Raw genomic sequence first — 16,393 nt, forward strand, 5'->3', positions numbered from 1 at the left:
TGTGGATGCTTTTAGAAGAAGATGATGATATAAAGATCTAGATGGAGACTTTACATTAGTGTGTGGTTTATTTTCAATAATTTTGACATTAGTCTTATTTTTTTCCCATAATGTTTTCACATTAGTTTTGGATAGAGACTTTAGATTGGTGTGTAGTTCATTTTGAATAAAAATTTTTTTATAATTTTGATATTAGTTTTATTTTTTTCACCCATAAATGTCTTTAATTCCGCAGTACTCTTAATTTGTTGTTACATTGACGATTATTATATGGGTCTTATCGATATTTATCATTATGGTCTATTTATGGGATTTGTTAATGCCAATTATCCAATTGTCTATAACGTATGATTAAAGTTTTTACTTGTAATGTTGATAGAACTATAATATTAATAACAAAACAATGGAGGTTATTGAATATTATTATATTAAAGCTCTTATTTAATTATTTTAAGATATTTACCAACAAAGAACAAACAAGTTTTTCTGAGATAGGTGGATTATATTTTGTGAAAGATTTGCTAGAATATGACCATTTTTCTGTGTGCTACGAATTTTTTAGAATAGAAAAATATACATTAATTAGTCTTTATAACTTATTTTCACATTAGATGATGATTGTTAGATAGTAGGTATGTATCACTCGAGGATAATATTGCCATGTTTCTAATGATGATTAGTCATAACCTCCGGAATAGATTTGTAAGAAATCGGTTCCAATATTCAACATAGATGGTGCACAAATACTTTCACGAGGTATTATTTGTTATGGAAAAATTTGTCAAGGAGATGATTGTCACTCTATTTTTTAATCAAAATATAAAAAGAATCAGAATACACCGATTGTGAGACCCGACCCGAGTTTGCTTGTGTGCATGTAGGTGTAAGTATGCATTCCGTCTATCTTCGTCCCGCGGTCCTACCGGTCGAATCCCGGCGACCCGTGACCCTTGGATAGTGTTTGCGGTCATCCGTGAGCTCAGTCGTGAAGACCCGACTCGGATCGAGTTGAGACTTATGCCATTGTGACCGCATCGTCATCGCGGTTCCAACGACGCGTCTTGTGCGTCCATCCGATGTATGGATCATAAGTTGTGTGCGTCTCATTTGTAGCCTTTGAGCATGATCATGTGGCCCACCTAGTGTGGAGGGCACATTTTTCAAGGTGGCCACCCTCTTTTGTGCAAATTTCAATACACAACACCCATACACTACCTAAACCCCCCATATCCTACACCACCCACCACTCACACACTACCCATCCCTACTCTAGCCTAGCAACATAGTTTATATCACCATAGGCTATGATGATTTTTCTCTTATCTAGGAGATAGAGTGATGATTACTCTCCCTCTCTTTCTTTTTTAGCAAAATTTCATACTCTCCCTCTCATTTCTCACTACTCTCTTCTCTCTTGCAAAAAAATCCAGCCCCATTTTTCCTCTTTTTCAGCCCCTTCTCCTCCTTTTTCTCCTCAATCCCTCCATTGAAAACACATCTCAACCCTTCATCTTGCTTCCTTGGATAGTTAGAAGCTTGGAGTGGAGTTTTGATAGAGATCTTAAGGTGGGTGTGCATGCAATTGCAAATTCAGATTTCTTCCATTTCTTACTTGTTCTTTCCTTTTTTTATGTTGAAGCTTGTGAGGCCCATCAAATGATGGTGGTGGCCCCCAAGATTTCATAGATGGGGCTCATAGCCCATCTTACTTTCATGCATGTTCCATGCAATGGGTCATTCTTCATGGAACCCTATATGGCATTTCCTTCTTTGATCAGGAATTTTTGGGTCATCTAGACCCTTGATCCTTGGTGGAGATTGCATCTCCACTATAGATCTCAAGTAGAAATCCTATGATCATGTAGATCTTGTATATCTTGTGATAGTGGAATGTGTGTGCATGAGTGATGAAGGGAAGGGCCTCAATGTGGCGGAGACCCTTCCCTTGTGGCCGAATCCTTATTTTCCTTTGTTGATAACCTTTTGATCATGAGTGTGTGGCCCACTTTGTGAGCCAAAAATATCTAGACCATCCATGGAGGGTGGACGTCCATGATAGTCCACCCTTGGACGTTGGAGCCCCCTAATCCACCTATATGGGGCACATGCAAGGGGTGTTTTGTAATGAGAAGGGTCTGCATGTTTGTGGGGCTCACTAGGGTGGTCCATACCATGATTTGCTAGAATTAAATTCCCTTTTAAATAGTGTTTATATTTATTTATTTTCAGTTATATGTTGCTTTCCAGAACTGTCTAGACAAATTTTTGGGTCATCTTGAGGCCAGATTTTTGGGCATTTGAAGGGGTGTTTGGTCCCATGTAATATATGTTTCTTCAAGTTATGGACCCCACCTATAAGTATGCTAAATTTCAGCCCCAACTGACTCCATTTGGTTATCCAAAAGGGTGGGCCAAGAGGGGTGATCAGCCTGATTTTCTGCTGTGCAGTCCAGCAATGTAGACTATTGTAAACTGAAATTCATAAATTATTTTGATGATGGTGGGTCACCTTTTTGAGTTTCCTCTTATTGTATACATGATGAGAGACCTTAGCCCTCAATTTCCAGAATTTTGGAAGCCCAGGACCCATCCATTGGAATGACCCAAATTCAGCACAGTCATATTCCAGCAATACTCCACCCTGTATAGATTGTATCCTTCAAATTAATTAAAATACTTTTGGGTATCCTAAAATCATGAAAATTTACAAAAAGGTGGTCCACCCATGTTGAGACCCGCCTACCAATTTTTAGGGCCAATGGACCCCTATGGCGAGGGCCGGACTGGCCCACCACGTTGGGTCGTCCAGGTCTGTCCGATTTTTTGGACAGACTATTTTGTTTAAATTAATTAAAATACTTAAGAATATCCAAAAATTCTGAAATTTTTTTGGGGTGTGACCCACCTATGTAAGTATCACTCTGTAAAATTTCAAACCTAACAGATATTTGACCTGGCCGTGGTGCGGCCGGGAGTGGCCAACTAGGTAGGGACGCCTAGGCTGGGGCGTCCAGCCTGTTTCATGGGCCCACCTTGATGTGTTGTATAACCCAGCCGTCCCATCCATGGGTGGCCCACGTAGGGAGGGTCCACCCTACATGTACATCCCCTGTGGGACCCACTATAGTGTACGTGGAGCCTGCTTTGATGTATGTATAGCCAAGCCGTCCAGGCCTTGGACCGCCCAGGCCCATATGGGACGCCCCATGTGGGCTACCCACTGAACTTTGGTCTAGCAGTGTGGCCCACCTACTCCCTTGTGTCGTATGATGTAACCCTATGTGGTGGGGCCCTCTGGCTTGATAGCTGGACCACTTGGGCTGATGTCCTAATCAAATGAAATAATTACTGGACTCCAATAAGCCCATAAACCTGTTAGGTTAAAAATCTATCAACTTGTTTAATTATGCTTGGCCTTTAGGCTGAAATTTTGAGGAGTGGGGCCCACCACATTGTGAAAATCTTAGAGGGAATAATTTATACCTTTGGTTCGTTAAATATTAGGCTTAATAAATGCACTTTTGAGGCCCACCACAGTTGAATTTAATTGGGTCCATCAATGTAGCTAGTTGTTGAACTCTTTAGGCGCAATTGGGCTAGAACTTTCCAGATAGGCCCATTGAACTCTTGGGCCATTTTTACCATACTATTGTGTTGGGTTAGTGGGCCGGATTGCACAAGTAGATGGGCCCTTGGTTGCCCACCAAATCAACTTTAATACTTGAGCCGGGTTGTAAGCCCAACTTACTTGACTAAGAGCATGACATTTGCCCATATGGTTTGAGCAATGGGCTGCCCACTAGGCCACCACAATATATGGGATTAATGGCCTTTATGTTGGGCCCTAACCTTTCCCTTATGGGCCCATAGTGGTATATATAGGTTGGGCTATGTGTGTTTCCCTTGGACCCATGTTTTGGATAGGCCTTGGGCCGCCTTTCTGAAGCCCAACATGAGTGTTTGTGGTATGATTATGGCTGTCCGTTTCTTATTTCTAATGTTGCGTGGGCCTTGGGCCTTGATCCATGATCAATTAGAGATGGGCTACCTCTTGGTGACCAATTGTGGTCGGATGTCCACATTGGTGGCCCTAAGGTAGGCCCATGGGCTTCTATGGGTGGTTAAAGGCCCACCATAGACCCTTGCTAGGCCCGTTTCATCTATTTAGGCCCATACCATTGTTCTCCTTAGTCTCATGGGCTACCCCAGGTATATGGGCCCCCACTAGAGGTTGTATTCCTTATGAGGAATTGGTTAAGTACCTAGACCCTTCATGGTTAGGTAGAGAGTTCATCTTCACCTCATTGGCACCCCTATCATCTTCATGGTCCACTCCCATACGCATCATATGCATGCTTGGTTGAGGTATGATTGGCCATGGTTGTGTCATTATGTAGGATATGTTGGTATCTCCCCGAGAGATGGATGCTTGGGATTGATGCATGAGTGATTGTGTGATTCATGCATCTGACATTGCATAGCTTGTGGATATCCGCCCTTACTTCATCAGGGCCTTACCTCCACAGGGGTATTCGTGGATGGTCGTATGTGTGGACACTGGAATATTAGTTGAGCATACCGAATGCATAGGATGCCCCTGGGTGAAATTTCTAAAACTTCTATGGTACCAAGGATCTGCTCCAACGCCGTGACCGGGTGGAATATATGAGTGCACGAGGGCCTTATACCGTTAGGCCTCGACTCCCACTGTCGTGTGGTCGGTTGGATAGGGGTGTGGCCTTACCTGCCTGGTGTGAGGAGGCATTGCTAGGCTGAGTTTGATCAGCTTGTAAATGGGTCCGCTACCTTCAGGCCTTATTGGTGATTGGTTGTCCACAGGCGGGTAGTGAGGTCTCTTACGCTCGTTTGACTGTGCGAAGTCTGCAGAGCAGCAGTCATTCAGCAGTGTAATGAACCCCAGTGATTTTCTTATGATTGGAATGTACTTGACTTATGGTTTGGATATGAACACTGACATTACTTGCATCGCATTAGCATTGGCTGTACAAGCCCCTTCATGCATTGCCTTGGTATGGCACCCATTACTCATTGCATCATGTTCATGGTAAGCCTTGGTAAGGCTAGTGATATGCTCATTGATCATGCTTCTTTCCTTATACCTCCTACTATTCTTTTGTGCACTATTGACACATACTTTCACCACCCTCTAAGCTTCTATAAGCTTATGCACATTGATGCGTGTAGGAGACTTTAGGTAGGCGCCGTAACAGCAGAGCGCGGAGTAGAGTTGAGCAGTGAGAACTCCAGTGTTACTGATTTCTTTCTCTTTTCCTTTTATTCTCATGTATGTCCTTTTGGACTTATGGATGATTGTAAAAGTTCAAATTTATAGTGGATTTTGCGATATATGCCTTTGTTATTCTCAGATATACTTGCTGTGATCTTGGGTATGCTCATATTGGAATGATTGTACTACTGTTAAAATCCTCCTTCTAGGATCCTAGGATCGGAACCTGTCTCAAGAGCCGAGAATGGGGTACTACAGAGGCTGTTACGGCCAGAACCGGCCATCGGGTTCCATGTAAGTCCGGTTATCGAGTCTGGGGCGTGACACCGATATCTTTGAAAAATATTGAAAGTAAAACTCTATATAAAAATATAAATTTATTTACTTCAAATTTAATTATTCTGCTCAAGGGGTAACCTTTGATGTTTTGGTTATCGTTGGTACGTTAGATGGGACCCTCGTTCCTGCATGCATCCCGACGGATAAACAAGTACTTTACATGGAAAGAGGAAGAGGTGAATGCACTCAGAAGGTTATGACCATCTATGACTTTACTATGATTTTTACATATGTCATAGCTAGATGGGAATGAGTGACACATGATTCAATGGTTCTTATGGATATTGTACTTGATCCAACAAAAAAATAATCCCACTGCCCCTTCTTGAAAATATTTATTATGTTTTTTCATACAACTCGATAAAATTATAACTTAAAATTTGCTAAAAATCTCATTTATTTATATGTAGATAATATTATTTAGTTGATGTTGCTTACACTCACACACAGGGGTTTATGACACCATGCCGCAATGCTCAGTATTGGTTCTATGATTTTTGTGGTGATGGGCGACTTACTAGTAAAGAAAAGATTTTCAATCATGTGCATGTAAAATTGTGGAATGTAATCGAAAAGGCTTTAGCCATATTGTAGATGCACTTTGCAATTTTGAAACGGATGACACCATATTCCTTATCGACACAAAGATATAGTTATTACATACATGACACTACATAACTACATAGTTACTCTTCCAATAATATAATGATGAAAATGGTCTATTAGAGATGAATGTTCAATTAAAAGATAATATGCATAAAGTGGAAAGAGTATTCAGAGACTTCGAACAAATTATTTTGTTCGATATGCAAGAAAAAATTACTGCCAAACTTATATATGCAAATCATTGTTTTATCTTTATTCTTACTCTGTTTTTATGGAAATTAAATTTTTTTAATTTTCTATTAAGTACTTTAATATATTTGAATTAAAGGGATACTAACTTAATGATTTTATTTTTATTTACTTAAAAAATAAACATTTCGAAATGTAAAGCATCTCCAAACAGGAGACGGGCAAATGTGCCAAATTAACAAATTTAAAACATTTCAGACGTTTGTTAAAAAACAAGTTGTTTCAGATTCAACATTTAATTTATAGATTTCAACACTTCTTTTAGACAATTACCAAACATGTTTTCAAACTTCAGATTCATGCTTCATACTTTAAATTTAACAAACGAGACCTAATATGTATTTATAGAAAAGAAGGGTGGAGAAGTTTACCCATCATACTTCTCCCATTTGAAGTCTTCATATTGTAGGTTTTACATTCGTTCTTAATAACTACGTATAGGGACCACAGTTCAAGCATTTCGCCCCAAACCTATCTAATGATCACAACTATAGTGGGGCTCATCGATTCTCTCAATCTAAATAATCTAACACTTAAATCAAAACCAATGATCATGTGTATAGCCCACCTATAATAGTCTTACGTCCTTGACCGCCAAGAAAACCTTGATGCATGCGCTATTGTAAGTGCTAATGTTTTAAGCATACAAGTAGTTGTCAAATTTCGTAGACAAAATATATATGGTGTGGAACTTCAACACACTTTAGTTCTCTTCAACATTTCAAGACAAGAGTGTGACTCAACATATCAAGATTAGAAGGCTTGGAAGGATTTCAAGAGAAGAATCATTTGTATGCCAACCTACAGGTAAAGATGACCTCATAAAAGACCATAAGGTAAAGTGTATCTTTATGATTTTTTAAGACTTAAAGTATGATAATTTTACTTGAAAAATTAGGGGTGTTCGGCCGGCTTAATATTTCTTTTGGCTAGCCAAACCATCTCGGGTCAGCCCGAGATCAGCCTAGGTAAAGTTTCCATTAACAAAAGACTTTATTTCTTATGGAACTTCGGCTAGCCGAACCCAGCTCGAGTCAGCCCGAGAGTGACCTAGGTAGAGCTTACAGCAATGCAAAATTGTTGATTTTCGGATTCTTAAGTTAGTCGAACCCTGTCTTCAACCAGTCGAAGCTTGCTCAGGCTAGCCAAAGTTTGTCTTGGGCCAACCTAAGTTTGGAAAAAATCAAATCCGGCAAAATCTAATAGCTGTTGGAACAGTATTGAGGAACTCCGGCCCGCCGAATTAATTCTTAGGCTGGCCGAATATTCATATATTTTGGTATAAATAGAGATCATTTCTCAATGTTTTAAAGAAAAAAAAAAAAAGATGGGAGAAATTTTCTAAAAACAAAATAGTGAAATTCTATTCTCTTTTAAGCTATTTGCATTGTCATTCTTATATTGCTTTTGTAACTTATTCAATTTTCTTCTCAAGTAGTGATAAATTCAATTAGAGAGTGTCTTATACTCAACTTGAAATTAAATAGTTCAATTTGCAGCCTTTAGAGTTTTATTCTTTGAAAAATTATATATCTCTAAATCCTTCTTGGTTGTGCATACATTGGTTCATACTCATCTAAAAAAATAAGGATCACTGCATTTACTGAATTTTCAACTTTAAAGGCTTCATTGATATCTTCGTTACAACTACGTTTTCAAGAAGATAAGTTTTTAATTTCAGTTTTGGTTTGTTGAGATTGCCTGAAAATCTCATCATATTAAAGAGTAATAAGCCTGTAAAAATCACTTGAGATTTTATTATGATTAGCCTATGAAAATCACATAAATTGTAAGAGGTTATTGAAGTTAACCTATAAAAATTTTGAAAATAATGAAAAGCTAAAATTACATGGATTAATAATTTTGAGAGTAGAGTACGTGTGTGTTAAACACCGAATCACTATAATTCAGCGTATTATGGTGATTGATAATCTTATCGTTGTTTTTATCATTTTGAAATATTAATATAAAGAAAGTTGTGAAATAAGATTGTCCTACTTAAGATTTTAAGTGAAAGTTGTCATATGAGTCAATTAAAATTAAGATTTCAATATTAATTGTTATTGTGAATTTATTTTTTACAATTGATTAAATCCTATTCAACTCCTTCTATAACATATATAGCTCAACTTACAACTATATATTTACATTATCTATCCATTTTGCCAGCTCATTTTAGAGTATGACCCTAATAATAAAGCAAAGCAAATAAAACAAAGCAAATACAAATACAATCTCAGGTGGACCACACCACAAGCAACTAAGGCCAGCAAACGCCCACCATTAAAAACTTCCTAGGATCGGTCCACCTTAGGCAAGGTGGCCATTGCACTCCACCATTACAAACTTCTTAAAGTCCAATGCAATGTTTATTTACCATCCAACTTGTTGATATGCCCACACTAACTTTAACATAGGAAAACACAAATATCAACTTGACTTAAAACTTTTGTGACCCAATCACCACTTTTCCAGTGGTGTGGTCCACCTGAGATTTGGATCTCTTTAATTTTGGGGCCATGTCAAATAAAGAGCGGGCAAAAGACGTGTGTGGACATGCATTAGAGTTGGGCTCACGGTCAGGGACTCTCCTATTAAGCTGTTATCCTACACTCACCTTACTTTTTTTTTAGTGCCCACGTATCAAGTGTCATTTGCTGTTCAGAGTATCAAATGAGTTTTGCCTAATGCCTACACGAATGGGGAAGTAGGAAAAACCCTACGGTGAACGGAGACGCACCAACTTAGACCATTTATTCCATGGGCCCCACTTCTTATGGGACAGGATGTAAATGAATTGCATGATCCCCAACATATGCTTTTCAGCCACCCACAAATCGGATGGTCAATATCATCCAACATTGGCCAATCCCACAATGGCCTGTACTGTATAAACCGTTCACATCATCCACAATGGCAATCTGTACGGTGGAAATCAGTCGGGTCACAACGTGGGTCCCACCACCGGCCGGTTACCTAATTTCAGTCTCCCTTGGGAGTCTGTACTCCAATCAAAACCTGGAGAAAAAGAAAAGATAAAAAACTAAAAAAGAAAAAGAAAAATCAGTCTCTCTCTGTTTTTCACAGGAAATGCGTATATCCATGCCGTTCATTTGTTTTGCCCACTCATTTTAGGTCATGGCCTTGAAAATGAAGTAGAAACAATCTCAGGTGGACCACACCAATAGACAACAATGATTAATGGACGCACACCATTAAAAACTACCTTGGGTCCACCATAATGTTTGTTTGCCATCCAACTTGCTGATGACGTCACACCTACATGGATTAAGGGAAAACACATATATCAGCTTGATCACCACGTGGGTCCCACCACCGGCCTGTTACCTAATAGGAATCAGATTGCGTAAACGCTGTGGGGCCCACCGTGGATTTATATGTCTTATCCATGCCGTCCATTCATTTTTTCAGATCATTTTAGTGCATAAGCCCAAAATTGAACCACATCCAAAGCTAAAGTGGACCACACCACAGGAAAAAGTGGGGATAACATCATCCACCGTTGAAACCTTCCTAGGGCCCACAGTGATGTTTATTTGTCATACAACCTTTTCACAAGGTTACAAAGACATGGATTAAGGGAAAAAACAAATATCAACTTGATTTAAAATTTTTGTGGCTCTCAGGAAGTTTTAAACGGTAGGCATTCAATTTTCACTTTTTCCTCTGGTGTGGTCCAGTTGAGATTTATATATATTTAAAAAATTTTCATTACATCTAAAATGACCTGTTAAAACGGATGGACGGCGTGGATAAGATACATACATCACGGTGCCCACAGAGTCTACTCATTTCGCAATCCGCATCCCATCTAGTATCCGTCGGTTTCAATGAGTCTTTACTCCAATCGGAACGTGGAGAAAAAGAAAAGATAAAAAAGAAAAAGAAAAAGAAAAAAAAAAAAATCTCTCTCTGTCTCTCTCTCTCTCTGTTTTTCACGAGAAGGTCGTCCTCTCTCCATCTCTCTCTCTCTCTGTTTTTTTTTTCAGGAGAAGGTCGTCGTCCCTTCATCTCGAAGATGAACGGCGGCCCATCTGGTTTCCGTACGTATTCCAAGCCCAGAATCAAAACCCATATTCTATATTTTCAAATTTTTTTTTTTCAAAATTTCTCTAATTTTCTGCTTTTAAAAAAAATCCCCCCTTTTTTCTTGCAGACAATGCTCCTGTCACAAGAACCTTCGTTATCGGATCGGCCCTCCTTACGATCTTCGTTGGAATTCGAGGCCGTCCAGCATTCCTCGAATTGTCTTACCAGGTACCCGCTTTTCACTTTTCTTCCTCTTTATCTCATGAATTTCCTCCTTTTTTTTTTTTCATCTGCAATGAATCGATTCCTGTGTATTATCTGTAATCACAAATGGGTTTTTGATTATTATTTTTTGGTCATGGGGGTCGATTGGAATGGAGATTGGAGCTCTAGAACCTGCTTTTTCACTTCAGTTTTAGTTATTTTTATCTCATGAGTTTTCTGCTTTTTGGTGTCTTCTTTTGTGACAGTAATTAATTGATTCCAGTGCATCATCTGTAATTGCTAATGGTTTTTTCATTTCGTGTCATGGGCGTCAATTGGATTGGAGATTGGAGCTCTAGCACCTGTTTTTTCACTGCAATTTTAGTTATTTTTATCTCACGAGTTTTCTGGTTTTTCTGTCTTCTTTTTTGTTGGTAATCGGTTGATTCCAGTGCATCATCTAAAATTGCAAACGGGTTTTTATTTTTCGTCTCGGGTGTCACTTATTGGAGATTGGAGCTCTAGAACCTGGTTTTTTTTTTTTTTTTTTTTCACATCAGTTTTACTTGTGTAAATTTCTTCTATATTTGGGCAGAGAACTATCGACATCAACTAACAATTTGTAAATATTCAAATTTGAATATTAAGAGAAATCAGCCAATGGTCCAACATCTATTTACATGATTGGCCACCTAATGATCAGATTGCCATGATTGTTGGAAATTATAGATATTAATGTATTTCTGTATAATGTGGAAACCGAAAATTGTAAAATAATCTGAAATCAGGACAAGCTGAAGCACGTCTGAAACGCTGTCCTTAAAGCATTATTTGCCCCTACTCAAGTGAATTGAGTATGCTGATAGGTTACAGGCAAACAACTTCTAGGATACGACGAGCCTGGTGTGGGTCTGCGTTCAACAAACACAAAGGCCTACCAAATGGAACTCAATTATACACTTTCTGGCAGTATTACAGTATAAAAGAAAAATCCCAAAAGAAGAAGAAAAGAAGAGAAAAAGTAGTTTCGACTTCTGCACAGGTCAGTTTAATCTTCAGCCACTGGTTCAGTTGAACCATCCTAGACCACACCGCTGGTCTGTTCTTCAAGCTATGGTTTAAGCCATGCTATGTTGCTGGAAACACTATAATATATGAGTGGAGAAGGGCTGGCTGTTTCAGTTCATATGGGTTTGCTGGTGTGAGTTGAGATGGTTTGGAAACCCATCCAGGCCCTCCTTTTATAGGCTATGGTGGCTAGGGGGTTATGGTCCAAAAACTTAAATTTCATTAAGCCATTTCTGGCTGTTGGAAAACTAGCCGTTTTATGGCCGTTTTCTGACTGTTGTGCATGAGCCATTAATCTGCTGCATGCTGACTGTTGTGAGACAACGACTAGCCGTTTTCTAGCTGTTGAGCTAGCCATGCAGCAGTTATAGCTGGACCCTGCACTAATGGCTCAGCTGTTACAGTTGCTGCTGCAACAGCTCTCTTCAGTCCATCTATTTATACTGAGAGATTTCCCTCCTAGTCCTTTAGTCTCTCTGCTAACCAGCCACCTGCCATAGCCACTTAGTCGAACACGTCTCGCTCCGGTTCGCTCAAGGTCTCGAAGGAGCGACCCTCTGCGACACGATGCGGATGTGCGAAGTGCAAAGTGCGCCACTAGCGCCTCTACAGCCACATTGCCTCACATGCCCACGCCCTCGCACCGAGCCCGTGCCCGTGCCCGAGCGCGAGCGCGCGCGCGGAACATGCAAGGTCCATAGTCTACGGACTAGGTAGGTAAATATTATAATACTCCACATCCTTCATATAAACTACAGTTTTTTTTCTTCCCTTTTCCATGTGGGACTATTCCCAAAAACCTACAGAAAGGTGTTTTTCAAAATAACTTTTTATATATTATATATTATTTTATTATTGAAATATATTTTATTAAAATCAATATTTTTTGCAACAATCCCCCACTTGATTTTATAAAATTATTTTCTCGGTTAAACAATACTATCAGAATAATTAGCTTATATGCATAAAGAAAGATATCTTTCGATTTTAATCTTTCCTTAGTGTAAGTATCTCAAAACTCTGTCGAAATCACTGGTAGCTGCAGCTTTGAACCAATTATTCCTAGATAAAAAAATTGAAAATATCACACACATATTCGTTATGTGTTTGTTAGAGTTCCTACAATCTTGTTCAACACAATTAATGGCCATGTGCTTATCCTAATTCGTGAACGATCCCGAGAGAAAACACCTAACTCTCATGAGAGACGGCACCATCTCTTCGTTCATATAGGTGAAATCCTTCCAGTGTCTCCGTTACTATAAGATACTTGTCCTTATAGACTGGATTTCATTAAGAGTTTTAAGACTCAACCCCTTATCGTAACGCTCAGCACTTATCTATTATGGATGAGGTTTTATAATTTAGTACTGAAAACTTTCCACATATCAGTGACTTGTTCTTACCCATTAAACCCAAAATTAGAGATTTTCTGACTTTAGGTTGGGTTACCATCACTGGTAGAACTTTGGTTGAAGAGTTTCAACCCCATCCCTCTAGATGTAGCCTTTACTACCTCTCTCGGTGGAGGTTTAGTGAAAGGATCTGCCAGGTTATTACTTGATTTCACATAAGAAATAGCAATGATTCCATCTCAAATCAATTGTCTGACATAATCATGTCGAAGACTAATATGTCTAGACTTACCATTATAAGTGCCGCTATAGGCTCTAGCTAATGTGGCTTCACTATCACAATGTGGTGACATAGCCGATATAGGCTTTACACAGAAAGGAATTTCTAATAGAAGATCCCTTAGCCACTCAGCCTCTTTGCCTATTGCAGTCAGGGCTATAAATTCAGACTTCATAGTCGAATGCGTTATGCAAGTCTGTTTCTTGGATCCCCAAGATACAGCTGCACCTCCTAGTGTGAATACCCACCCTGTAGTAGATTTGTTGTCCCTTGCACTCGATATCCAACTCGCATCGGTATATCCTTCCAATACGGTAGAAAACTCTGAATAAAATAGTCTTAAGTCTTTGGTTGCTTTTAAGTAACTAAGGACTCTACTTATTGCATTCCAGTGTTCAGTACTGGGGTTACTAGTAAACCTACTAAGTTAACTCACAGCATATGCGATATCAGGTCTAGTGCATTGCATAGCATACATAAGACTCCCTATAGCACTCACATATTCTAATTATGAAACTGTTATTCTAGTATTTTCTTTTAGCTTGATACTTGGATCAAATGGGGTTTTTGCTTCCTTTATATTTAGATGGTTAAACTTGTTTAGTATCTTCTCAATATAATGAGATTGACACAAAGCATAACCCTCACAATGTTTTTTAACTTTGATACCAAGAATGGTATCAACTTGTCCAAGATCCTTCATTTTAAATACGGAAGATAAAAACCTCTTTGTTTCAGTCACACCTTCCATTTTATTACTTATTATTAACATGTCATCAATATACAAACAAATAATAACAATGTAATTACCATCTACTTTAGAATATATGCATTTGTCAGCTACATTATGCATGAAACCATGAGATAGTATTTTTGAATCAAACTTCTCATGCCACTGTTTTAGTGCTTGTTTTAATCTATAAAAAGATTTAACTAATCTACATACTTTGTTTTCATTTCCTGGTAGAACAAATCATTCAAGTTGTTCCATGTATACCTCCCGTTGAGGTCACCATTCATGAATGCGGTCTTTACATCCATTTGGTGGATGTGAAGATGATGTATGGAAGCTAGCGCAAATAATATCCTAATGGATGTTATCCTAGCTACAGGAGAGTATGTGTCAAAGTAATCTATCCCTTCTTTTTGTCTAAAATCCTTAGCTACTAGTCTAGCTTTAAAGGTTTGGATAGTCCCATTAGTGTGATATTTCTTCCTCAATACCCACTTACAACCTATGGGTCTAGAACCTGCAGGTAAGTTAACTAGTTCACACGTTTGATTTGATAGTGTAGATTCCATTTCATCGTTTATAGCTTCTTTCCAGAAAGCTAAGTCTCTAGAGGATACGACCTCTTTATATGTTTTAGGATCATCTTCTATAGTCATTACTATATGTATTTTCCTTATAACATTTTCTCTATCTTCTTCTACAAGATGGAAAATGACACGTTGTGAGTCTATATAGTCATCTCCTAGACTCTTCTCTATTCTTGTCCTTTGACTCCTACAAGGTTCAATAGGAGCTTCTACTATCTGTGGAGCTGTGCTATCTGGTTCTCTATTAGGAGTTTGGATTTCATTATTTTTTGACTCCAAGGATAGTGAGTTTTCAAAGAACTCAACGTCTCTTGATTCTATTATTGAATTAGACTCCATGTGTAGAAGTCTATAAGGTTTACTATTTTGTGCATACCCTACGAAGGCGCACTTAATAGCTCTTGGTCCTAACTTAGTTCTTTTTGGATCAGGGGTTCTGCAATATGCAAGACACCCCCACACTTTTAGATATCCTAGGTTAGGTTTTCTACCTCTCCATGTTTCATATGGAGATATTTTATATTTTTTAGATGGAATTCTGTTTAGTATATGGCATGCTGCAAGCAGTGCCTCACCCCATAGATTTAGTGGCAACTTTGCTCTTATCAGCATTGAGTTGACCATTTCTACTAATGTTCTATTCTTCCTTTCAGCTATTCCGTTTTGTTGAGGTGTGTATGGCGCTGTACATTGATGTATCAGTTCATGTTCTTCACAGAAGTTATCGAATTCATTGGAGAAGTATTCTCCTCCTCTATCGTTACGGAGAATTTTTATCTTCTTATTCAGTTGATTCTCTACTTCTGCTTTGTATATTTTAAACATGTTCAATGCTTTATCTTTGCTTTTTAATAGGTACACATACACATACTTAGAGCAATTATCTATAAAGGTTATGAAGTACCGTTTACCTCCACGAGTAAGAATATCGTTTAACTCACAAATATCATTGTGCACAAGATCCAATACTTGAGACGATCTTTCAACACTTGGAAAAGGTTTCTTTGTCATTTTGGATCTTATGCACACTTCATATTTTCCGGTTTCATTATCTGTGTATGAGATTAAACCATTCTTAGCTATGAACTTCAAGGTATTATACCCTATATAGGCTAGTCTATCATGCCACAGTCCAGCGGATTCAACCATATACGCAGAAGTGCTACTTTCATTCAGAGAAAACTTAACCATTCCGTTAAAAGCATATCCCTTTCCGACAAAATTTTCATTTTTGGACAAAATCAGTTTACCTGACTCATACACTATCCGTATGCCTTGTTTTCCCAGAAGATCCCCAGAAACTAAGTTTCGCCTCATGTCTCGGACGTGCAATACATTAGTTAGAATCAATTTCTTTCCAGAGGTGAATATCAGTTCAACAGTTCCTTTGCCGACGACCTTCGATCGGATTTCATTACCCATTTGGACTTCTTGACCATCGGTCAATTCCTCATAGGTTTTGTAGGCTGATTTGTCGTAGCACACATGTACTGTAGTGGCAGTATCATACCACCAACCTAGAACTTTGCCTTGGATGGTATTCACTTCAGTGATCATAACCACGATATCGCCTTCTTCTACTGCACTTGCCTCCTTTTTAGATTTGCGATAGCGGCATACTCAAGCATAGTGCCCGGTTTTTCCACAGACATGGCATGGGCCCTTGAACTTTCC

At 38.7% G+C, this 16,393-nt stretch overlaps 1 protein-coding gene across 2 annotated transcripts in view; it reads left to right on the forward strand.

Annotated features, from left to right (window-relative positions):
* Positions 1-10,366: 10,366 nt before the first annotated feature.
* The window catches only part of LOC131227115 (rhomboid-like protein 20), a 37,101-nt gene continuing 31,074 nt past the window's right edge, over positions 10,367-16,393 (forward strand). Inside the window, exons 1-2 of one of the 2 annotated variants that reach the window (XM_058222829.1) lie at positions 10,367-10,506; positions 10,620-10,720. In XM_058222829.1, the coding sequence (XP_058078812.1) occupies positions 10,482-10,506; positions 10,620-10,720 (126 nt within the window). In that variant the 5' untranslated portion in view covers positions 10,367-10,481. The remainder of the gene's footprint in view (positions 10,507-10,619; positions 10,721-16,393) is intronic. The other variant, XM_058222830.1, reaches the window with a different exon arrangement.

The sequence above is a fragment of the Magnolia sinica genome, chromosome 15 (genome assembly GCF_029962835.1).
Source record: "Magnolia sinica isolate HGM2019 chromosome 15, MsV1, whole genome shotgun sequence".
Classification (NCBI taxonomy): Eukaryota; Viridiplantae; Streptophyta; class Magnoliopsida; order Magnoliales; family Magnoliaceae; genus Magnolia; species Magnolia sinica.